Source organism: Canis lupus, chromosome 6, assembly GCF_011100685.1.
Source record: "Canis lupus familiaris isolate Mischka breed German Shepherd chromosome 6, alternate assembly UU_Cfam_GSD_1.0, whole genome shotgun sequence".
NCBI classification, from domain to species: Eukaryota; Metazoa; Chordata; class Mammalia; order Carnivora; family Canidae; genus Canis; species Canis lupus.
Genome location: NC_049227.1, coordinates 26,977,159 through 27,002,343, shown reverse-complemented (window position 1 = coordinate 27,002,343; position 25,185 = coordinate 26,977,159). Strand labels below are relative to the sequence as shown.

The window sequence follows — 25,185 nt, the reverse complement described above, 5'->3', positions numbered from 1 at the left end:
TTAGAGAGCTCAGACTTCAGAGAATTGCTCATCGCCATTTCCCTGGGGAATGCAAGGATACCGTTCTGGAGTGTCCCCACACTCCCCTAACTGGGCACTAAGCCCTACTCTGTAGAACCCCAGCATATTGTGTGAGCATTCATCCGTTTGTTGGTAGCTGTGGGAAAGCCAGTGTGTGGAGGGCCTGGTGCATAGGGATGTCCTTAGGTTCACAACATAGAGGATGGGTGGGTGGGTGGAAGGAAAGGAGAGGAGAAGGGAGATAGGGAGGGAGGAAGGAGGGAAAGAAGGAAAGGAGACTCAGCACCCACCATGTACTCAGCACTGTCTTGGAATCTAGAGATACACTGGTGAACAAGCCAGATACACTCCCTCTCCTCATCGAGTTGACAGTCATTAGCTAAGGAAAGAGATAAGTAAATTAAAAGTTGTAATACTGAGAGAAAAAAAAAAAACACCAAGATGGGCAAATCCTTAGAAAGGCACCTTGGTGTTGCCTCCAGCTGGGGAAGGCTTCCAAGTGGAGATGACCTCCGCTGAGATCTACCTGAGGAGTAGAAGCTGGCAGGGGTGGGGGGGTTGGGGAAGGGGTAGGAAGGCTGTGCCAGCCAGAAAGCCAGGAATGAGTGGAAGGTCAGAGATGAGACAGAGAGCCCTCCTCCTGGAGGCGCAGAGAGTAATCCAAGTGGCCTGGAGTAGGGGGGAGTGGAGGGGAGGGCGAGCGGTTGAGGTGAAGCCCTCACAGCATGGGGTGAGAGACTAGACTTGAGAATCCTGAGGTGTGGAAGAGAATTGCACATAGGGAAGTGACAGGATTGGGTTTTTTTTTTTTTTAAGGTTTTATTCACTTATTTGACAGAAGCAGGGGAGGGGCAGAGGGAGAGGGAGAAGCAGACTCATCACTGAGCAGAGAGCCCGATGCAGTGCTCCATCCCAGGACCCCAGGACCATGACCTGAGCTGACACTCAGGCAGACACTTAACCCACTGAGCCACCCAGGTGCCCCAAGGATCAGGTTTCTTTAGAGAAATCTCCAAGCCTCGGAGGCCAGCTGGAATCCACGCATTCCCTCCTTCATTTCTTCACTGACTCATACTGGCTTCCTTCCTGCCGTGATGCAGCCACTGTGCTGGCTCAGGGGTCCCCAGAAGGAGCCGAGCCTCGGGGTGGCAGGGAATGCCAAGACATCGCCCGTCTGGGAGGGCCAGCCACCCCCGCAGAAGTGTCACAGCAGTCACTACCTCTGCTCCCCTTGGGACGGCTCCCCGGTCCCAGCCTGTAGGCTCCTGGCTGTGGGGCTGTGGGGCCGTGCACCTCTGGTTGACGGCGGGCTGAGCACCTAGGCGTGGGATGGACGTGTGACTGAGTGAACTGGAGGTAACGCACGAGAGTGGGTGAGAACACAGCCCCTGGGGACAGATTTGCTGGGGCCCTGCGCCAGCTCTGCCCCCCACTGGACACCGCAAGTGACCTAGGCACTCTGGGCCTCATCTCTCTCCTCTGTGGAATGAGGACAACGACAGGGTCTCTCCCCTTCGTGGAGCTGAGAGAGTCGCACAGGTTGGTGGGGCTGGAGAAAGAAGGCACGTCTTGGAGAAAGAATAGAAGCAGGAGCTCGTGGTGTCCACGAGAAAGCCAGCAAGCCCCTGCTGGCCCTGCACGGATGGCATGTCTCACCCCGACCTGCATGCACGCATCGGAGACACGGGTCACAGAAAGAGCACAGGAGCGGGCAAGCCTTGGGGTGTGCTCGTTATCTGCTCCCAGCGTGCCCGCGGGCTGTGTCTTCAAAAACACCAAATTAAACCTGCTGGGGGAGCAGAAGACCCCTCATTTAAATTGATTTGAAGTAGCAGCAGAGCTCCGGATCAGGGACGTAAGTGTCAAGTTGTTGGCTCGCTGGTTCCACAGATACTGGGCGCCTGCTGCATGCCAGGCACAGTGCTAGGCACCCAGGAAGCGCGGTGGCACAAGCTGCGGGGCCGCTGAGCAGCGAGGGGACAGCTGGCCAGGTCTTCCTGGCTGCTGGCTGAGGAGTACATTGCAGGCGGCAAAAGCGGAGGGAGGGAAGCAAGAGTGGACCCCCGGCAAGTCGGAGCCACGCGGACACCAGCCAGCTGGCAGGAGGGATGGACCGAAGGCTGGATGGATCATACGATCACAGCCCCCCGTCCCCCACCCAGGCCCAGCTTGGAGTGCTGTGGGGAGGCCACGGCTGTGTCTTCCTCAGAAAGCCACGTGCTCTCCTGGCGGTGATCGGAAGGGCTGAGGGACCCTCCTTGTTCAGAACGTCACCACTAAACAGAGGTGCCCGATCCAGAAGACGGAGCACCAAAGTGGAAGCCAGCTGCACCTGCTGAGTGTTGGGGTGCGCTCTCCTTGGGATGGCCCGCCAGCAGGCGTTCATTTAGTCGGTGCACGGTGCGTGCTTTCTTTCCAAAGCACTAACCCTGACTCAGGCACAGGAGGCCCAGGGGTTTAGCGAACAGACCACAAGCCTTGTAATCCCCTAGACTGGGTCCAAATCCCAGGTCTTCTGCTTATGACTAGTTGTGCAGTCTTGAGCAGGTGACCCACTGGGAGCCTCAGTTTCCTCATCTGTAAAATGGGTAGATGAAGCCCAACAAGCAGTATCTTAGGCCTCTCTGGGACCGTGGGCCCTGTTTTCTGGTTCAGTGATTTCTGGACTCTCTCGTTTCAGGTTGGCACTGACTGGGATGCCAAGGAGCGGCTCTTCCGCAACTTTGGGGGTCTCCTGGGGCCTATGGATGAGCCGGTAGGCATGCAGAAGTGGGGGAAGGGCCCCAACGTCACCGTGACCGTCATCTGGGTGGATCCCGTCAACATCATTGCAGCCACCTATGACATCCTGATCGAATCCACTGCCGAGTTCACCCACTACAAGCCCCCTTTGAACTTGCCCCTGAGGCCTGGGGTCTGGACAGTGAAAATCCTTCACCACTGGGTGCCAGTTGCAGAGACCAAATTCCTCGTTGCACCACTGACCTTCTCAAACAGGCAGCCCATCAAACCAGGTGAGTACTCCCAGCGTCTCTGGGAGGGAAAATATTCCTACCCCGGGCGGGGGGGGGTCTCTCAGGCGGGCCCTCCTTTCTGGCGGGCAATGGGGGCCATGTGGGCGGCCTTGGAGAACCATGCTCTCTGCTCTGTATTTTTCTCTCCTTGCACAAGGAGGGAATTTTCTACCCGTACAGTAAGGTGATGTCATCTGTGTATTAGATATCTAATTATTACCTACTCTCCCACTGGACTTCCAGAAAGCCCTGATCATATTTAAGACAAGATGGGAAATAAACCCAGACAGATCCTGAGTGTCAGCAAATCTTACTTTCTTAAAAGTAATAATTAAAATAGGAAATTCTGTTCATCAAAAACCTGCTACACTAGGAGAAAAGACACTATAGGGAAAAAAATATTTGCTACACATAAAATAAAGTACCTCTAAAATATATAAAGAAATCCGCATACATCAGAGAGCCAACTGTAAGCCATGGGCCAAATCTGGCCCACCTCCCTGTTTTTATAAATAAAGTTTTGTTGGGACACAGTCACATCCATTCACTGACATATTTTTTTATGGTTTCCTAGGGACTACAATGGCAGCAATGAGTAATTATGACACAGTTTGCATGGCCCACAAATCCAAAAATATTTACTATCTGGCCCTTTATAAAAAAAGGGATTGGCAACTCGTGCTACAAAAGAGAAAGAAAAAAAAAAGCACATAAATGGCCCACACACTCGGCTTCATGAAAATGAGATACTCAGCTTCATGAATAATGAGAAAAATGCAAATGAAAAGCAAAAAGGGATCCCTCTTCACACCACCATGTTGAGAAATATTCAAAGGTTAGATAGTAGTATCCTATGGCAGAAGGTTGGAGAACAATGCCCATCCATCTAGTGCTGAGGTGGGGGGACGACAAAGTGATAAAACAGGTTTGGAAAAAGGCTTAGCATCTCCTAGTAATGCTTTGTGTGTGCTCACACACTGCCAAAACTTTGGTGTTCATCCTCCTAGAAGTTTCTGGAGGCCTCTAAACCATAAACACAAACACACAACATAAGTCCTATGTTGCTGGTTTTGGGGGTGATGCTTTGTGTAATGAAACTTGCTCTTTGGACTTCTCACGTCAGTATATATAAAGCTACCTGCTGCATCAGATCCCCGTGGGTTCTGAGGACCCAGAATCCACCACATTGCCTCTTTCATTGTTGGCAGTGGTGCTGTTGCAGATAACACCGCAAAGAGGATTCTTGAATCTAAAATTGTCTGTGCCCATACAGATACATCCATAAAAGAGATTCTTAGAAACAGGGTTTCTGGGTCTCTTGGTATTTGAAATTGTCTGTATCTAACAGATCAGAAACCCAGAAGCCAAAAATGCATTACAGCCTCTGTTAGGGAAGAAGCGTTCTGGGCTGGGTGCCGTTTAGCCAGTGACACAAGGAGATGGGGACAAAGACGTGGGGACGGGTTCCCTGGAATCCTAACGGGGGTGTTGAAGTGAACTCAACTCTGTTGATGTCTGCTAAGCTTCTGTGCTAAGCAAGCAGAGAGGTACAGGGAGACCTTGTGTTTTCTCGAGATGGAAGCCTGCTCCCCCCTCTCCCCTGTGAAAGAGACCAAAGACAGCCCCTCCAGAGGAGCGGGGCCAGAGCCCATCCACTTTTGTTCAAGTACCCTTCTTTTTTTTTTTTTTTTTTTTTAAGATTTCATTTATTTACTCATGAGAGACAGAGAGAGAGAGAGGCAGAGACACAGGCAGAGGGAGAAGCAGGCTCCATGCAGGGAGCCCAACATGGGACTCGATCCCGGGACCAGGATCACAGCCTGGGCCGAAGGCAGGTGCTAAACCACTGAGCCACCCAGGGATCCCCTTCTCAAGTACCCTTCTGATTAGGGTCACATCCTTAGCATCCTCAAGATCCCAAAGCCAGACACGGAGGGGAGGGACAGAAAGAGCGCTCTCCTTGCGTGTTTCAGAAACCCCCATCAGATGGAACAGGGGAGCAGTCCTGAATCCACCTCTACCCCGGGGCCGGGAGGAAGGACAACAGTGGGGGCATTTTTCCTGATTTTTCCAGTTTTTTTTTTTTTCTCCTTGGAGTTTATGATGACAGCAAGGCTCTTCCTAAACCCCACCCAGGATGAGCCAGGGGGTCATCTTACCCCACTGGGAGCAACCCCCACCCCCCCACCCCACCCCTCCCAGTTGTCAGTAATTGTATCTGGTAACGATGTTCCAGTGACAAGGAACACGAAGGTGGGAACAATGCAATTTGTAAAATGATTCATCAAGAGTAATTTGCTATTGATGCGTCCCTGGTAATCTCAAGAAATCTGATGAGGTGGAATTGAGGAAAATTTAATTATAGAGGCAAGCATCACGGGCTGGTGCTGTAATAGCATTTCCCACATTAACCTCATTTTTCATAAGGGTTTTCTGCATCAGCCACGATATGTGGTTCCCAGCGTTCAGACTCCGGTAGCTGCTCTCCCCACTTTGTACGTCGGGCCTTCGGTCAGCTCAGGAGTCTCCCCACTGCCAGCTCTTAGTGCTCAGAGGCCCCGATGGCTGAGTCAGGACCTGCTCCATAAGGCACAGGCTCCGTTCGCATCAGGGAGAGGTGGGCGAGGGCCAGATCTATAAACACGCTAGGTCCTACGGAACTCAGCTAAACCACAGCAGGACAGGGTGCGTGTTCGTGCAGGCTCGTGCCCCGTCTCCCGCCGTTGCCTTCTGCACCTTGGAGCGCTGCCCGCTGCATCCGGGGTCAGAGGGAAGGACTTTGTCTGCATGGGTCAAGGCAGGCTGTTGGTTCTGCTAGTTGCCCTAAGAAGGGCGGGCGTGTGGTCTGCCTGCCTCCTCCTTGAGCCCCATTCAGGACCGCATGTATTAGGAAACGGCGTGAGGATGATCCGAGCTCTCCTGGTTGCCCCTTTGGGGGACCGGAGACATTCTCTGAACACCACACTGTCACATAAGGACATTTCCCGGAGCCCTAGCGGTCTCAATCCAGGCAAGAGCTAATTTGCTAAAACACAACTCGCCAAAATCCTCGGCCAGTATGTGTTTAAAATCTATTCTTGTGTTTGGCGATGAAATAGGCAATAAGAGGGAACTCCTCCAAAATAGCAATGTCTAGGGATCCCTGGGTGGCGCAGCGGTTTAGCGCCTGCCTTTGGCCCAGGGCGAGATCCTGGAGACCCGGGATCGAATCCCACGTCGGGCTCCCGGTGCATGGAGCCTGCTTCTCCCTCTGCCTATGTCTCTGCCTCTCTCTCTCTCTCTGTGACTATCATAAATAAATAAAAATTACAAAAAAAAAATAGCAATGTCTAGCTGCTTTCCGCCAGCCCAAATGTGTGCACTTTCTGCTTCCCCATCTGTAAGCCCGAGGAAGTAGTCAGGGCCCCCCTCCTTGATGTGTTCTTTTCCTGTTTTAGAGCATATGAACCTCTTCCTGAGCCTCTTGCCAGCCCTGGGGGTCTCACTGGTGCAAGGATGAGTATCCAGTTTACAGACGGGGAAAGTGAGTCTTTGAAAGACTGGCTTCCAATGAAAATTAAAAAAAAACAAAAAACAAAAAACACCACCAGTTCTATAGCTTCCAGTTGGTGGATGAGCCTGCGGTTAGAGTCCCATGATAATAAGAACGGGCTTTGGAGTCAGCCGGTCCTGGACTTGACCCTGGATCTGTCTCGAACTATAGGCGTCTGCAAAATGGGGGTGATGACACCAGCCCTGTGGCTTTGCGTGTGTACGAGGATTGTGTACTAGTAACACCAACCACGATACTACTAAACTTCTCCAAGCACTTAGTATGTGCCAGGTGCCTGTTTGTGTATATGGCCTAGATTTTTTTGTTTTTTGAAGTCCAGTATCATTAATGTACAGTATGATATAGTTTCAGGTGTACAATACCGTGATTCAGCAATTCCGTAGCTCCCCCAGCGCTCAGCACGTACGCGCACTTTTCCTCCCCCTCACCAATTGCACCCGTCCTGCCACACACCTCCCCTCCAGCAACCACCAGTTCTCTGTACGTAGGACTCTGGGGTGTTTTTTTTGTTTGTTTCTGTTTTCCTTTGGTTTTGTTTCTTAAATTCCGCAGGAATGAAATCATACGGTATCTTTCTTTGACTTGACTTCACTTAGCATCATACACTTGCGCTCCGTCCATGTTGTTGCACATGGCAAGATCTCATTCTTTTTTGGATTGAGTGCTATTCCACTGTATATACCGCTGTATACACCGCATCCTCTTCATCCATTCATCTATGGATGGATGCTTGAGCTGCTTCTGTAATTTGGCTATTGAAATAATGTCACAATCAACATAGGGGGTGTATGTTTACAGATTAGTGCTTTCCTACTCTTTGGGTAAATACCCAGTAGTGCAACTGTTGGATCGTAGAGTAGCTCTACTTTTAACTTTCTGAGGAACCTGCAGATTGTTCTCCAGAGTGGCCACGCCAGTTTGCACTTCCACCAGCAGCAACAGAGGCCTTCTTTTTCTCCACGGCCTCCGCCCACACCTGTTGTTTCCTGTCTTTTTTTATTTCAGCCATTCTGACAGATGTGAGGGGATACCCCCTTGTGGTTTTGGTTTGCAGTTCCCTGGTGATGAGTGATGTTGACCACCTTTCCATGGGTCTGTTGGCCCATCTGAATTTCTTCTCACTTCTAATTGGATTATTTGGGCTTTTTGGTGTGGGGTTGTAGAAGTTACTTTGGATCGTGACACCGGATGCCATTTTAAGCACTTAGCAGAAGTCAGCACATGACATCATGAAGCTCTCATAGAGTACTGGGCACTCTACTCATCTGTCAGGGAAAAGTGGGCACCGGGCATTGACGTCCAATGCCATACACCAGGCATGTAAGCCCCGGGCGATTCAGACCCAGACACCCTGATTGCCGTCCGTGCACTCACACACCAGGCTCTGCTCAGCAAGGCAGGGCTGTTAAGAGAGCCAGCTGAGGTCAACAGACCTGGAGTCCAACCTTGGCTCCAACGCTCATTAGCTCTGTGATGTGCAGAAAGGCATTTAATGAGGCCTTGCCTCTGCCCAGAATTCTGTCTCCCACGATCTGCAGGTGGCTTCCTTGTTCTCATTAACTGGCACTCAGCTCAGGTGACACCTCAGAGAGACCTTCCTTGCCCACCTCATCCAAAATAAACATCCTTGTCACTCTCTAACCCCGGGGGCAGCCAGCTCTTAGTGTAAAGGGCTAGACAGTAAATATTGCCCGCTCTGTGGGCTTCCTGTGGTCTCCGTCTCAATTACTCCACCGTGCCGTGGTGGCACGGCAGCAGCCACAAACAGCACGTCTGCAAAGAGGCATAGCTGTGTCCTAATGAAACTTTATTCTCGACACCTGGGCGGGTCAGATTTGGCCCAAGGGCCTCGGCGTGCCAACCCCCCGCCCTGACTCTGCACCCAGTGTAGTCTGTTCATGTTACTGATCTCCGATTAAACCGATCTTTCCTACTTCTTGTCTTCAGCCTCCCTCCACAGGGCTGTAATCTTATCTGGTTCATTTTAGGGCATGGAGTGGCATTAATCTTTACCAAATAAGTGAATGAATGGCTTGCAGATAGAGGGTTAGCAAGCATGTGTTGAATGAATGCCTTGCACAAGTAGGTGCTGGGGATGGATGGATGGTCAGTTGGTCTAGACTGTTGAGCTGCTCTGTAAGCCTGTGCTCAGTGGACAGACGAGCCCACAAAGTGGGCTCATGCTATGGAAGGACTGTCCCCACAGGCTGCTTCATCGTCTGCAACGGGGCTGCCGACACCACAGGAGATGGTCCCGCGCAGGACGTGGTGGCGTACAGTGCCCAGCGCGACGCACATGGTAGGCACCCACTTCGTGACTTGCGACCATCTCATGGTTTCCCTTTGGTTTTCAGAGGAGGCGCTGAAGCTGCACAACGGGCCCCTGCGCAGCGCCTACATGGAGCAGAGCTTCCAGAGCCTGAACCCCGTCCTCAGCCTGCCCATCAGCCCGGCCCAGGTGGAGCAGGCTCGGAGGAACGCGGGCTCTACGGGCGCCACGCTGGAGCACTGGCTGGACTCCCTGGTAGGCGGGACATGGACCGCCATGGACATCTGCGCCACAGGCCCCACTGCCTGCCCAGTCATGCAGACCTGCACCCACACGGCCTGGAGCTCCTTCAGCCCTGACCCCAAGTCAGAGCTGGGGGCTGTCAAACCCGATGGCCGTCTCAGGTAGCAGCGGGCACGCGTGGGCCATGGCAGATAAAGGGAAAGCAGCCAGAGGGCTGGTGGTGCCTGGACCCTGGCACCCCCCCCCGCAGCCCCCAGGGGTGCCTTTTGTGAGAGGGGCTCTCCTGGCTACAGATTGAGGGAGAAGGAAGGTTTGGAGGTCAAGGCAGTTCCTGCCAACAACCGGCGTGTGGCACGCTGGCTCCTGGGGGTGAGGACTGCTCAGTCCCCGTGCCATGCTGGTCTTACCTCTTCTGGTTGATCCTCAGAGCTCCAGGTTCCTTGTTCCCCCTTCTCCTGTGACCCAATCTCCCAGTCAAGTGATTCTCAGACTTTTATTTTGAGCAGAGTTTTGTTTACTAAGCGCAGTTGGAGGTAGACATTCAAGGTGTGGCTGCTCTGGTTGACGCCGGGGCACGCGTGTGAGCTTCTTTCTCAGAGCTCAGCCCACAGGGCGGTCCCTTTGCCCGATGGCACCCCCTGAGGGATCTTTCCAGAACCCAAGGGCTCTGCAAAACCCCATTTGAAAAGCACTGCCCAGACAGTGGGCTTGACTTCCAGCCCCACCCTTGGGCTCCCCTCTTTCTCCCCAGGGGAGGGGAGGGGGACTGGCTGAGCCTTTCACCAGCCCTTGTCGGGTTGACTTGTCCTTAGTAACTAGACGAGCAGGAGAGCCTTTTGATATGACATGGCCAAGGCTCCCCAAAGTGTGACTGCCAAGCATCCTGGGTTCCAGGCCGGCCTCCCTTTCTCCAGACTGCCCCATGAGGCGGCACAAATGGGATGAGGCTCAGCAGTGTAAGCATCAAGTCTCCCAGCCATTCATGGGCCGGGAGACCGGGACCGTGGCCATGCAACTCAGAGATGGTTGGAAGCAGACTCCTGAGCTGGACAGCCTGAGCCCTTGGGCGCGGAGGTTGGGCACTCAGACCTTTGTGAATCGCTCCCCCGCCCCCGGTGCTGTAGGGAAGGGACCAGACTTTTCACATCCAGGATAAAGCATTTCAGATTTGGTTTTGAAAGTCCTGCCCTTCCTCCTCCGAGGTGCAAGCAGGCCCCTGTGATGTGCAGCAAGAGCGCCGGAAGCTTGAGTATCTGATCGGTTAAACCATAGTGTTATTCCAAATGCTTGAGTTGCCAGAAACCTGAACTGTGCCCCTGCTGTGTGCCTGGGAGGGCTGGCCCTGCTCCCCTGGAGAGCCCACCCCACAGCCCATTCCTCCGCCAATTCCACCCCCACCCGGGTGCAAGCTGTCCTACCCCGAGAGCCCGTCCTTGTGGGCGTGAGTGTGAAGGTACTACAGCCCTGTCCTCCTGACCTCTCGCCCCTGCCAGGCCGGAGAGGGACAGTTTCGGTATTTATTAGTTACGTTTTAGTCAATGACTAATGAGTAGGTGCTGCTTCTGCAGCTTGTCAGTTGTCTCTTACTAACTGAAGCTGCCTTTATTCACAAAAGGCCCCCCCTGCCTCCCCGTGTCTGTCTCTCTCCTGTCTGCTCTGCATGCTCCGTGTCCTCAGAGGAAGGCAGGGGTGTTGGCCACCATGAAGAGAACGCTTACACCAGCATCATCCGCTGGCTGAAAGCAGGGTGCCCTGGGGACACTGGAGGCTTACTCTTCCTCCAGCAGGGTGGCAGCCTCGGCCGGTCATGCAGAGCCTAGGATGTGACAAAATGACAGAATGAGGCTCCTTCCAAGCCTAGGAGGGAGAGAGATCCAGTTTGGGGAGAGGGTGAGTGATCAGACTGAGAGCCGGCCACTGTCAACAGGGGCTCCAGGGACCTCGGGGTGGTCTTGCCGAGAAAGCCCAGATCATCTCTCAATGAGCCTGCAGCATCTAGGAGCCCCGAGGGCCAGGCCACAACCTCCTTGCCCCCACCTCCCCCTCAAGGAACCTTCCTACTCTATTCACCCTCCTCTCCAGGCCGCTAGGACTCCCGTGTTTTCCACAGTGTCCTGTGCGGAGCTCGGCCCCGCGTCCAGCGTGGGGCTGCCGAACCCCACTCCCCCGACCCCCAGAACAAGCAGAGATAAGGCTGAGCCAGTGGACTGTGGGTACGATCCCTACCCCCTCCCTGCTCACCCCGAGGAATTCTGGAAGCCAGGCAGTCACACCCAGTGTTTCTCTAAGGACTTTTGTTTTTGGACCAAGGAAAAACTTGGCAGATTAGAAAAAAAAAATCTAAACAAAAGGTGATGTTTTCCCAGGGGTCACAGTAACAGGTGAACTTTTTTATCTGCCTAAGAGTGAGTGGTGAAGGGCCCAGGGATAGAGCTGCTGGGACCCAACAACGTGAGGAGGTGGTCCCCGGAACCCTATGACCTCTGAAGTCCAGCCCCTGGCTCATTGACCCAGGTGCCCGGGGTCTGCCGGGGGAGAAGGAAGCCTTCAAAAGGGCGTGGCACCCTGTGTGATTTCCCAGCCAGCCCAACCAGTGACGCTTAGATGGAGCCAGTCTTTTGGAGTCCCCCCGCCCAGGGCACGCACAAAACGGTCTCCCACGACCCTGTGTTTAACAAGGAGGCTGTTTCCTCCCTTTGGAAAAAGACCTTGCCGGTCAAGTCAGGAGCCCTTTGGGCTTCATTTCCCTCTTTGCTAAAGTTTTAAATTGCCAGTGCACTCAGAGGACGAGCCAGACCACACGGGCCCCCAAAAGGGGCGTCTGGCGCTCTGGTTTACAGGTACAAGGAGGGCAGTGGCTGGAACCTCGATCTCTTGGCCGGGAGGGTGCAGAGTAGAGTGAAGCGGCTGTGGAATGTGGGGCTTTAGCCAAGGCCCCTTACACAGCTGAGTCCACCAGGGACTCAGGACACAAGCTCCCCACCAGCACCCGAGGGGGAGCGCACTAGGAACATCTGTGGGCCAAGCCCTGCCAGTCAGAACCACTCCGCAGGAGGGGCCATAAATACCAACATTACTGTATAATCCAGTAGGGCGTGGTGGGGACTGTGGTCTGCTGGCGTGCACACGGTTGGCTGCAGCCCGTCTTTGCACATTGTACATGCGGAATCTTCCAGATTTTCATAGGAAATTTGATGTTCAAGTGTCGGCAAGGTTTTGTTCTGCTTTGTTGGATTTTTTGGTTTTGAGTGTGGGCCGAGAGAAATTCCACAGTTGATCCCATGCACTGCCAGCTACCTCTGCAGTCTAGAGCGATGGTTTATTGATGAGGTTAGGCAGGGTCCTGGTGGAGGAGGCAAAGAGCCCCCAGTAGGAAGGGGCAGGAATTAGAGCTCATTTCACTGATGGCTCTGAAGGTTCCACCCCGGAGAGATGGTCCCACAGAGAAGCGTCCCAGAAGAACTGGATTGTCAGGCTGTCCTGGTCCCAAGACGGTGCTTAAAAAAATAAAAATTTAGAGACCTGACCTAAGGAGGCCCGCAGCTTCCAGAATTTGAGCCCACCCAGGCGGAGGTGACGAGGACAGGGTCCCGGGAGGAGGGACGTGTCAGCCTGCCCCCACTCTCAACAAGTCCCACATTAGAGCAGCCGTCTTGGCACACGTTTTGGAAGCCATGCTGGAGCTGAGCTTGCTCCCGGGATGCCCTCTCGGACTCAGTAACCTTACTTGGCCCTTGGGTCTACCACAGGCGCTACCTCATTGTGTCCGCTAAGAAGTTTACCTGGGGGAGGGGGAAATCATTAGGTGTCCCAAATGTGCTCGAGCTGAATGTACAATCTATGCAAATTTCTCTCCCCCTCTCTGTGTCTGAGTCTCTCTCTCTCTCTCAATTTTGTTTGGTTTGGTTTTGTTTGCAAACAAGATACTGTATAGACCCCTCTTAAGACTGAGGAGGGCTTTCATGCACCACGTGTGTCTACCCCTCACGTTGTCTTTGGTTCTGTCCTCACCGAGGCCCTCCCTCCCTATCCCCTCCATCTGGCTGGGAACCCTCCAACTGCCTCTGCCCCCCCGGAGCTCCCCAGGAAAGCAGGTCCTGCCCCCTGGCACCCCCATCCCTGGCACCCCTGGCACACCATCTCTCCTCCATCCCTCCCTCCCACTTGCTTCTCCTCCCCTGCTCCCCACCCTTTCCCCCCAAAAAGCCTTAGGTTTCTCCTTTTTGAAATGTGGCCTTACAATTCTTTCTGGAAAGCTGACTGCCCTCTCCCTCCGACTTCCACCAACATCCGAGAAGAAAGAGCATCCTGCAGCTCTCGTGGCCACCTCCTCAGCCAGGGGCTGCCAATCTGTAGCTTGGAGCCACGACAGAAAGAGAAGGATACTCTCCTGTTGTTCCTCTGGGTGCAACGAAGGCTTGGGTGCTCCCATCAGCCAGCTCGGGCGGCACGCTGTCAGCGCACACTGCCGAGGCTCGGGTCCCTGGGGGGCGTCAGCACCCACTCTCCCACCCGCCCTCTCCCCACCCAGGCTGGGTGACTTGATGCGCTTCATTCAGGAGAGTCTCTCGAGCTCTCTCTCCATCTTTCCTGCCTGGAAAGGGAGAGAACTTTCCATATTCCCAGCGGATGGGTTGTGTTCTCAAAGGGATCACACTCCCAACTTCCTTCGCTCCAAGTTCTGTTGGAGGCCAAAGACAACCCCCCCCTCCCACCCAGGGTTCTCCTAGGAAATTCACTGGAATTGAGCGCAACCGTCCTGAGAGTCCTCTCTCCGTCTTTCTGTTTTGTTTTTAATATGTTGTCAGTAGCGTTTGTTTTGGGTATTTTTTTTTAGAGGCCTCACAATAAGTTATTACTGTCCCTCTCATTTTTTTTCAAAAACATGTGGTGATATAGTTTTTAAAAATAACTATTTTGTTATAGATCATGAGATGCATAAAACTGTACAGAACTATTTTGTAATGTATTGATTTAAAAAAAATCTGTAAATAAAGTTTAAAAAAAGAATTCCAATGGCACACATGGAAGGATGTAGATATTTTGCTATTTATTTAAAGGACTATTTTAAGAGAGGTTGAACTATCTGAAATTGACCAGTAATCAAAATTCCGATCATACGAACGCTTTTCCTCGAGGTGTAGACCGTGATTCTCAGAAGCGATTGCACTACCCGCCCATTTTTGCACCTTTTTCTGTATCTTCATTTAGCAGAAAAACAACAACGAAATTGTGCCTTAGCTGTATTTTTTTGTCTAGGGAGTTTGTTTCTGTCTGACAAAGCAAAACTTTTTGCAGAAAACAGTGGATGTATTAAATACTGTATCATACCAAAAACACTGCAGGTGTATATAGATGCTTCTGTCATTCTGTGTTTTCAGATGCAGAATTTTAAAATTAAAAAAAAAATACTGTCTTTATGGAACAGTGGCTGCATGGCTTCTCTTCAGCAACGTCCTGCATCTTTACCAAATCCAGTGCTCCCTCCCCTCCTCTGTTAGGTGATTACAAAATCTGTCGTCCAACTTGGACTGCCCAGACCCCAGGCATGAGCTGGGCCTCCCCTCGGAAAACCTGGATGTGTGGACATACTGCCTAATCCGGCCTGCTGTCCTCTCTCAATGACATTATTGCAGCACCCTCCTGCACACAATTCCCTGGTTGATGTAGAAGTGGGTGGTTTTAGATCCTTTGGTAAGTAGAGGCCAGCCAGGAAGGGCTGCCTTTAAAAGTAACAGCTGGCTGTGTAGCAAACACATTTCCCTTTCCTCCTCACCACAAGGCTAGACCATGTTTCCCATACTTCCTCATGCATAGGGGTGGCCTTGTGGCCACCTTCTGACTCATGAAATGTGGGTGGAAGGGGCGCAGGGCAACTGCAGACCCAACCCAAAAAAATGTCCAGCTCAAATGTCTTGAATCATCTTGGTTTGGAGCATTCATGAGTCACTCTGCGCTACTCTTCCTAGAAACCTCACAAAGCACCCCATCTAAAGGAGGTAAGGAGCCAGATCCCTGGATAGACACATGGAAGGCCACCTGACCAGCCCCTCCTAACTGGTGACCAGGACACGAACCATGTGTTGTAGACCCATTTGAGAATCTGTGTTATAGCAAACAGCCATACCTTAAATCCTTGCTCATCCAGAAATGGCAATTCAGAGGTTCCTCTGCAAAATCTGAATCTCGGCCCCTTCGTTCTGCAAGGAAGAGATACAGAGACTCCAATGGGTAAAGTGATTGGCTTGAAGTTACGAAGATACAAGCTACTAGCATTGTGGTCAGAACCTGCACCAGAACCCTTCTCGGGTCTTTAGGAGGACTGGTTCTCTATCCTTGGGTTGGCCTCACTGCTGTGTTTATATTTGGCTCCCTCAAGGCCGTGGATGGGGACGGAGTGCCCAGGTGGCAGGATGGCAGAGAGAACTGCTAACTCACCCTTCAACATCCTTAAAGGCAGAGAGTGCAATGAGACCCAAATGGGACTGCACAACCAGAACACAACAGGCTAGAGAGACGGTGACTTTAGGTTAGAGGTGGGGGCCGCAGGTTGTCATGGCGGCTTGCCCTGAATTCCACATTGTATCATGCCCCATTCAGGACTTCCAGGGAAGATGGCAGAGCAGGAGGGCTATAGGCTCACCTGGTCCCAAGGACAGACCTACAGGGAACACCAGGTCAGTGTAAAAAACCCAGAACACAACCGGAACACTGACAGAACAGGCTCTCCGGGGCTAAATGTAGAGAAGAGGCCACATCAAAGGGGGTGGGAGGGCCAGAGACATGGGCAGGAGCCAGACCGTGGGACTGTCTGCAAGCCAGAGGGATGGCACAGGCAGAGAGAGGGGAACAGACCCCACACCAGGCACCCGAGACATAGGAGACCTGCACTGGGAAGTTGAGTTCCCCAAATGTGTGCCTTTGAAAACCAGAGAGGCCTAACTTCAAGTTGTTATGATCAGGAGGGCTTAATATCTGCAACTTTCAGAATCAGCAGGTTCGACTCTGGGAGAGCCGAGAGAGAGCAGCGGTAAACAGTGTTGCTGCCCTTAAATAAAGAGGCAGCTCAACAACCAGCCCATGGAGATAAGAGTATAGAAGCAGCAGTCTGAAAAAGGCCTGGGGTATACGAAAGGGAGAGTGATTTACTGATCTCAGAGCATGTCCCAGAGGGACAGAGATCACTGGGAAACTCCTCCAGGAACAAAGGCACTATTTCTCTCCCACCCACCCCCCTTCCCCAGCATAAACACGCCACCAGTGGGAACCAGCACAGGGCTGACTTTCACTACCCAACTCACACACATCCTGCCTCACCATCCAGCACTGCACTTCAGCACATCTGCACCCCCACCTCAACACATACAGGCCGAGGACCCTCCTGCCGAGGACCAGCTGCTCACAAACCTCGCTAACACCACCACCCAGCTGCCCCTAGCCCCAGTGCATTGCAGATCTACCCCTCACCCCTGACACCCTCTTGGCCAGAGCCCATCCACACTAACTGCCTGTCAGGGGCCAGGACCACTCCAAATGACTCCTTGCTCAGGGCAAGAGACAGCTGACCATGCAAACCAGTCCAACTAACCAGAGCAGTTGGTGGGGGCTGGGAAGAAATCTTGTCTGATTGCAGAACAGTCCACCTACCAATGAAGGCTACTCAGGAGACAGCACAAGGAAAGTGGTCTACAGTTGAGTGCTGCTACATCTCTAGCAAACGCATAGTCTGACTCACCTAAAGCCCAAGGTGGCCCCAGACTGGCCTGCTAACACAGGGACCAAACCCTGCCCACAGCAGTCAAACAGCCACTGCAGATGACTGAACTGAAGCCAGATGTGGCTCAGCCACAATAGGGCACTTGCATCACACCGAGGAGACACCCCTGAGGCACCAGGTTCTGGTCAATAGGGGACACAGTTCTGCAGGCCATTACTTACTTTTTTTTAAGGTTTTATTTTTCATTTTTTTGAGAAAGAACACAAATCAGGAGGGGAGGGGAAAGGGAGAAGCATATTTCCCACTGAGCATGGATCTCAACACGGGGCTCAATCCCAGGACCCCAGGATCATGACCTAAGCCAAAGACAGATACTTAGCCAACTGAGGCACCCAGGCACCCCAAGGCCACTACTTTCAACAGCAAGAAACATAGCTCACTTTGCTAATAGAAAACAAGACACAGAACTTAGGCAAAATGAGGAGAAAGAGGAGTATGTTCCACAAGAAAGAACAGGGCAAAATCACATCAAGAGAGCTAAACAAAATGGAGATAAGTGATGTGTCTGATAAGAAATTTAATGATAATAAAGACACTCACTGGACTGGGGGAAAAAGTGGAGGACATCAGTGAGACCCTTCACCAAGAGATAAAAAAAAAAAAAGAACCAATCAAAGATAAAACACAGTAAGTGAAACTAAAAATGCACTTGATGAGAGACTTTCTGGGAAGATGCCAGAGAAAGAGGACTCTAAACTCACCTTGTCCCATGGATACAACTAGGTAACACATCAGAGCAAACACCCACAAAAGGACCCCAAAGACTTGCCCAACAAACTCCACCACTAAATGCAGAGAAGAGGTCACATCGAAGAGGGTAGGAAGGGTGAGAGCACAGAGGGAACCTAAGCCCTGTGGGTCTGACCGCCAGAGGGGAGAGCCATGGGTGCAGAGAGAGGCAAGAAATAGTCTATCATACCAGGGAGCCTGCAAGGGGAAGAGAAATCCCCATAGCATTTGACTTTGAAAACCAGAGGAGCCAAATTTTGTAAGTGATTACAACCAGTGGGCCATAAAGCCACTGAACCTTATGAATTAGTGGGCTCGGCTCTGAGAGAGCCCAGAGGGCAACAAGCAGCTGAGTCCCCACCCATAAGGAGACAGCACAACAAACAACCTGCATCTCTGCATAGAAACAGCAGTTTGAAAGGCACCAAAGGCTCATGTGAGGGGAAAATTGGTTAATAACCTCAGAGTTCCCTGAGGGACCTCTCCATGAACGAAGGGGCTGGCAGGTGACATTTCCTTCCCCAGCCCCCCATCATAGACACACAGCCACCTTTGGAAACCAACATGACATCAGCCTCCAAGGTGGCTGCACTTCGCCTGCAGAGAAGACAAGCACTGCCTAGCTAAAACTGCACTTCCGCCTACTCACTAGTTTCAAGAGGAAGAGACAAAACTGACACTGCTGACATACAGCAATCGACACAGAGAGTTAGACAAAATGAGGAGAAAGAGGACTATATCACAAATGAAAGAACAGGACAAAACCACAGCAGGAGACCTAAGTAAAATGGATCTAAGTAACATGCCTGATAGGGAGTTTAAAGTAATGATCAGAAAGATACTCACTGGACTTGAGAAAAGAGTGGAGGATATCAGTGACCTTAACAAAGAGACAGAAAACATAAAAAGGAATCAGAGATGAAGAACTCAATAAATGAAATTTAAAATACACTAGATGGATAATAGCAGGCTAGGAGAAACAAAGGAATGAATTAATGAACTAGAAGAGTTAAGCTGAACAAATGAGAGGAAAAAAGAATTATACAAAGTAAGGATAGACTTAGGAAATTAAGTGACTCCCTCAAGCATAATAACATTCACATTATAGGGATCACAGAGAGGAAAGGGGTAGAGCATTTATTTGAAGAAATAATAGCTGAAAACTTCCTGAATCTGAGGCAAGAAATAGATCCAGGTCTAGGAGACACAGAAAAGCACTCCCTGCTCCACCAAATCAACCAAAGGAAGTCCACACAAGAAACATACTTATTAAAATGGGGGAAAAAATACTGATAAACATTTTAAAAGGAGCAAGAGAAAAGTTACATACAAAGGAAACTCCATAAGGCTATCAGTGGATTTTTCAGCATAAACTTTGAAGGCCAGAAAACAGTGACATGATCTATAAAAGTGCTAAAAGGGAAAAATCTACAGCCAAGAATACTCTATCCAGCAAGACTATCATTCAGAATCGAAGGAGAGAGAGAAAGTTTCTCAGACAAACAAAACCTGAAGGAGTTCATGATCACTAAACCAGTCCTGGAAGTAATGTGGGGTGTTTTTTTTTTAAGATTTAATTATTTATTTGAGGGGGACAGGGAGAGAGAGAACCTCAAGCAGACTCCCCACTGAACACAGAGCCTGACATGGGCCTCAATCTTATGACCCTGAGATCATGACCTGAGCTGAAATCAAGAGTCAGACACTTAGCCACTGAGCCATGCAGTCACCCCAGCCCTGCAAGAAGTATTAAAAGAGATGCTTTGAATGGAAAGAAAAGGCTATAAGTCAAAGTATGAAAAGTAGAGCACACAAAAGCAGTAAGAACAAGTTTGTCTCTAAAAAATCAGTCCAGGAATTCACAAAATAAAAGGATGTAAAATATGACACCATTTACTTTAAACATGGTGGAGAAGAGGAGTAAAGAACTGGTTCAAACTTAAGTGACCATCAACTTAACATAGACTGCTAAATGCAGAAGGTGGTATATAGAAACCTAATGGTAACCACAAATCAAAAACCATTAATATAGATACAAATAATAAAGACAAAGGGATCCAAGTATATCACTAAAGAAAATCAGCAAACCATGAGAGAACGTACAAGAAGAAAAGATCAGAGAAAAACTACAATAACCCTAGAACAAGTAACAAAATGGCAATAAATACACATTGCTTTGATAATTGCTTTGAATGTAAATAGACTGAACACTCCAATCAAAAGATCTAGAGTTACACAGTAGATTAAAAAAACAAGACCCATCGGTATGCTGCCCACAAGAGATTCCTTCCAGGCCATAGACACCTACAGATTGATGGGGAGGGAATATAGAAACATTTATCATGCAAATGGAGGTCAAAAGAAAGCTAGAGTAGCAATATTTATATGGGACAAAACAGACTTTAAAACAAAGACAGGAGAAGCCCTGGTGGCCTAGCGGTTTAGCGCCACCTTCGGCCAGGGGTGTGATCCTGGAGACCTAGGATCAAGTCCCACATCAGGCTCCCTGCATGGAGCCTGCTTCTCCTTCTGCCTGTGTCTCTGCCTCTCTCTCTGTGCCTGTCATGAATAATAATAATAATAATAATAATAATAATAATAAATCATTAAAGCAAAGACAGTAAGAAGAGACAAAGGAAACTATATAATTCTGAAGAGGACAATCCAACAAAAAGATATAAAAATTGTAAATATTTATGCCCACAGCATAGGAGCACCCAAATAAATAAAACAGTTAATAACAAACATAAAAGAACTAATTGATAATAATATAATAATAGTAGGGGACTTTAACAGCCCACTTATATTGATGGACAGATCATCCAAGCAAATAAACAAAATCAACAAGGAAACAGTGCTTTTGAATGACAAATTAGACCAGATGGATTTAACAGATATATTCAGAACACTCTGTTCTGAAACATCAGAATACAAATTCTTTTCAAGTGGACACAGAACATTCTCCAGAATAGATTACAAATTAGGCCTCAAAACAAAGCTTACCAAAATCAAAGAGTCGAAGTCACACCATACCTATTTTCAGACCACAATGCTATGAAACTAGAAATCAACCACACACACACAAAAAAAAAAAAAAGAGAGAGAGAGAGAAAGAATCTGGAAAGACCACAAATATGTGGAGGTTCAATAACATGCTACTAAACAATGAATGGGTAAAAATAAAAGAAGAAATCCAAAAGTACATGGAGACAATGAAAATGAACACACAATGGTGCAAAACATTTGGAGTATAGCAAAAGCAGTCCTAAGAGGGAAGTTTAGAGCAATCCAAGCTGCTCCCAAGAAGAAAATTTCAAATAAACAACCTTACCTTACACCTAAAGGAGCTGGAAAGAGAACAACAAAGAAAATCCTAAACCAGCAAAATAAAGGAAATAATAAAGATGAGAGCAGAAATAAATACAGAAATTTTAAAAAACAATAGAACAGGCCAATGAAACCAGGAGCTGCTTCTTTGAAAAGATCAATGTAATTGATAAAGCTCTAACTAGACTCATCAAAAACAAAAACAAAAAACAAAAACAAAACAGAGAGAAAGGACTCAAAATCACAATTGAAAGGAGAAAATAAGGGCAGCCCCAGTGGCTCAGCAGTTTAGCGCCACCTTCAGCCCAGGGTGTGACCCTGGAGACCTGGGATCAAGTCCCACATCTGGCTCCCTGCATGGAGCCTGCTTCTCCCTCTGCCTGTGTCTCTGCCCCTCTCTCTCTCATAAATAAATAAAATCTTTAAAAATATTTTTAAAAAGAAAGGAGAAATAACAGCACAACAGAAATACAAAAAATTGTAAGAGATTATGAAAAACTGTATGGCGACAAAGTAGACAACCTAGAGGAAATGGATAAATTCCTAAAACAACATCTAAACTACCAAAACTGAAACAGGAAGAAATAGAAAATGTGAACAGACCAATTACCAGCAAGGAGACTGAAGCAGTAATCAAAAAACTCCCAACAAGCAAAAAGTCCAGGACCAGATGACTTTCACAGGTGAATTCTACCAAACATTTGAAGAATTAATACCTATTCTTCTCAAACTATTCCAAAAACTAGAACACAAAGGAAAAGGAACCAAATTCATTCTATGAGAGCAGCATTAATTTGATATCAAAAGCAGATAAAGACAGCACTAAAAATGAGAACTACAGGTAATTTCTCTGATGAACAGAGATGCAAAAATCCTCAATGAAATACTAGCAAACTGAATCCAACAATACATGTTTTTTAAAAAATCATTGACCACAATCAAATGGGATTTATTCCTGGGCTGCAAGCGTGGTTCTGTATTCACAAATCAATCAGTGATACATTCCATCCGTGAGAGAAAGGAGAAGAACAATATGATCATCTCAATAGAGGCATAAAAAGTACAATGTCCATTCATGATAAAAACCCTCAATAGGGACGCCTGTGTGGCTCAGCAGTTGAGCACCCGTCTTCTGCTCAGGGAGTGATCCCAGAGTTTCCTGATTGAGTCCCTCATCGGGCTCCCTGCAGGGAGCCTGTTTCTCCCTCTGCCTGTGTCTCTGCCTTTCTGTGTCTTTCATGAATAAGTAAATAAAATATTTTTTTTAAAAACCCTCAACAAAGTAGGTTTGGGCCACATATGAAAAACCAGCAGCTAACATCATCCTTAATAGAAAAAAACTGAGAGTTTTACCTGCTAAAGTCAGGAACAAGACAAGGATGTCCACTCTTGCCACTTTTATTCAACATAGTACTGAAAGTCTTAGCCACAGCAATCAGACAACAAAAAAGAAATAAAAGGCACCTGAATTGGAAAGGAAGAAGTAAAATTTCCGCTAAATGCAGATGACATGATACTATATATAGATACTATACATATACTAAATGCAGTAGACATGATACTATCTACAGATACTGAAGACCACCAAAAAACTACTACAGCTGACAGATGGATCTGGGAAGGTCACGGGATACAAAATCAATGTGCAGAAATCCACTGCATTTCTATACACTAATACTGAAGCAGCAGAAGGAGAAATTAAGAAAACAATCCCATCTACAATTGCACAAAAATAGTAAAATACACAGGAATAAGCCTAACCAAAGAGGTGAAAGACCTGTATTCTGAAAACCATAAAACACCAATGAAAGAAATTGAAGATGACATAAAGACATGGAAAGATATTCCATACCTGTGGGTTGGAAGAAAAATATTGTTAAAATGTCTACACTACCCAAAGCAATCGACTCATTTAAAAATTCAATTTCGGGCAGCCTGGGTGGCTCAGCGGTTTTGCGCCACCTTCAGTCCGGGGTGTGATCCTGGAGAACCAGGATCGAGTCCCGTGTCAGGCTTCCTACATGGAGCCTGCTTCTCCCTCTGCCTGTGTCTCTGTCTCTCTTTCTCTCTGTTTCTCTCATGAATAAATAAATAAAATCTTTAAAAAAATAAAAATAAAAAACAAAAATTCAATCTCTACCAAAATATCATCATCATTTTTTTTACAGATCTAGTGCAAACAATCCTAAAGTCTGTATGGAACCACAAAAGACCCCAAATAGCCAAAGCAATCTCAAAGATGAAGAGCAAAACTGGAATCATCACAATCTCCCATTTCAAGAAATATTACAAAGTTGTAATAATCAAAAAGGTATGGTGCTGGCACAAAAATAGACACATAGGTCAGCAGAATAGAGTAGAAAGCTCAGAAATAAACCCACGATGTTATGGTCAATTAATCTTTGACAACAGAGGCAAGAATATGCAATGGGAAAAAGACAGTCTCTTCAAAAAAAAAATGGCATTAGGAAAGGTGGACAGCTACATGCAAAAGAATGAAACTGGACCCCTTTCTTATGCCAGCAGCAAACTCAAAATGGATTAAGAATCTAAACGAAAAAAAAAAAAAAAAAAAACCTAAACATGAGACCTGAAACCATGAAAATCCTAGAAGAGAAACAAGGGCTGTAACAACATTTTTCTAGATGTCTCCTGAGGCAAGGCCAACAAAAATAAACTATTGGACTACATCAAAATTAAAAGCTTCTGCATAGCAAAGAAAGCAATCAACAAAACTAAGAGACAGCCTATGGGAGAACATATTTGCAAATGCCATATCCAATAAAGGGTTAGGATCCAATATATATGAAGAACGTCTAAAACTCAATACCAAAAAACCCCACAAATAATCCAATTAAAAATGGCAGAAGACATGAACAGACATTTCTCCAAAGATGCTATGTGGATGGCCAGCAAAAAGATGCTCAACATCACTCATCATCAGGGAAATGCAAATCAAAACCACAATGAGATGTCACCTTACACCTGTCAGAATGGCTAAACTCAAAAACACAAGGAACAACAGATGCTGGCCGAGAATGTGGAGAAAAAAGAATCCTGGTTCCCTGTGAGTGGGAATGCAAACTGGAGCAGCCTCTTTGGAAAACAGTATGGAGGTTCCCCAAAAAATTAAAAATAGAACAATCCTATGATCCAGTAATCACACTACTGAGTATTTACCTGAAGAATACAAAACACACTAATTTGAAAGGATATATGCCACCCTATGTCTATTATAGCTTTCCTGACAATAGCCAAGATCTGGAAAGATCCCATGTGTCCATCAACAGGTGAAAAGATAAAGACGATGTGGTATATAAACACAATGGAAATATTAAGTCACAAAAAACAATGAAATCTTGCCATTTACAATGTGGATGGATCTAGAGAGTATAATGCTAAGTGAAGTCAGAGGAAGACAAATACCACACTATTACATTCATTTGTGGAATTTCAGAAACAAAGGGAAAAGGGGACAAACAAAAAAAGCAGATTCTCAACTATAGAGAACGCACTGATGGTTACCAGAGGGGAGGGGGAGGATGAAATAGCTGAAGAGGATAAAGAGTACACTTATCTTGATGAGCACTGAGTCATATGTAGAATTGTTGAATCACTAGATTGCACACCTGAAAATAATGTCCCAGGGTATGTTAACTATACTGGAATGAAAATAAATAAAAACAGAAATCAGCCAGAGGCGGCAAGTGATTTTGGAAAGATGGATGGATTCCAGATTCATTTGCTAAAACCCTTTTTCCATTTGAGTTTGTCCAAAGAGAAGTTCTCGAAAAAGGTTTGATTGCAGGGGAAGGGTAGACTTCTCAACTCTCCACAGGAGGAAGGCTCATACATGTCTCATCCGCTGCGGTGTTCTGAGCACCTAACACAGTAGCCCGGGCACAGGTACCTCAGTGTCTAGTGAATGAACAAGAGAATGAGGCCATATTTCCTAATTAACATATGGGCATGACGAGGTCATCCATCCAAGATGCTGTCTTTACATCTGATAGATAATAAAAACTTGCAAAACATGGGTTATTGTAAAGTCAACAGTGATTTTCCCCCCCTTCAATGATGACGTTTCTGGGCCTTTTTCACTAAAGGTTGGTTGGAATTTTTTTCTTGCTGATTTGTCTTGTCACATGTCACCTTTTGTTCAGAGAATAGCAGTGGTTGGCTCAAGTGCACCGGATTAATGGTTTTCAGGATTTTCCAAAGCAAAAACACAAAAACAAAAAGGGCACATTAA

The 25,185-nt window shown here is 48.1% G+C and overlaps 1 protein-coding gene and 1 long non-coding RNA gene across 2 annotated transcripts in view; one reads left to right on the top strand and one right to left on the bottom strand.

The window, feature by feature from the left end:
* The window catches only part of XYLT1 (xylosyltransferase 1), a 304,358-nt gene extending 295,093 nt beyond the window's left edge, over nucleotides 1–9,265 (top strand). Inside the window, 2 exon segments of the mRNA NM_001008718.1 lie at nucleotides 2,702–3,035; nucleotides 8,943–9,265. Coding sequence (NP_001008718.1) covers nucleotides 2,702–3,035; nucleotides 8,943–9,265 — 657 coding nt within the window.
* The window catches only part of LOC102154816, a 393,058-nt gene that overhangs the window by 1,918 nt on the left and 365,955 nt on the right, over nucleotides 1–25,185 (bottom strand). The window contains exons 8-9 of the long non-coding RNA XR_005360886.1: nucleotides 15,228–15,300; nucleotides 312–400 (exon numbers count right to left, since the gene is read on the bottom strand). This is a non-coding gene — a long non-coding RNA (uncharacterized LOC102154816). The remainder of the gene's footprint in view (nucleotides 1–311; nucleotides 401–15,227; nucleotides 15,301–25,185) is intronic.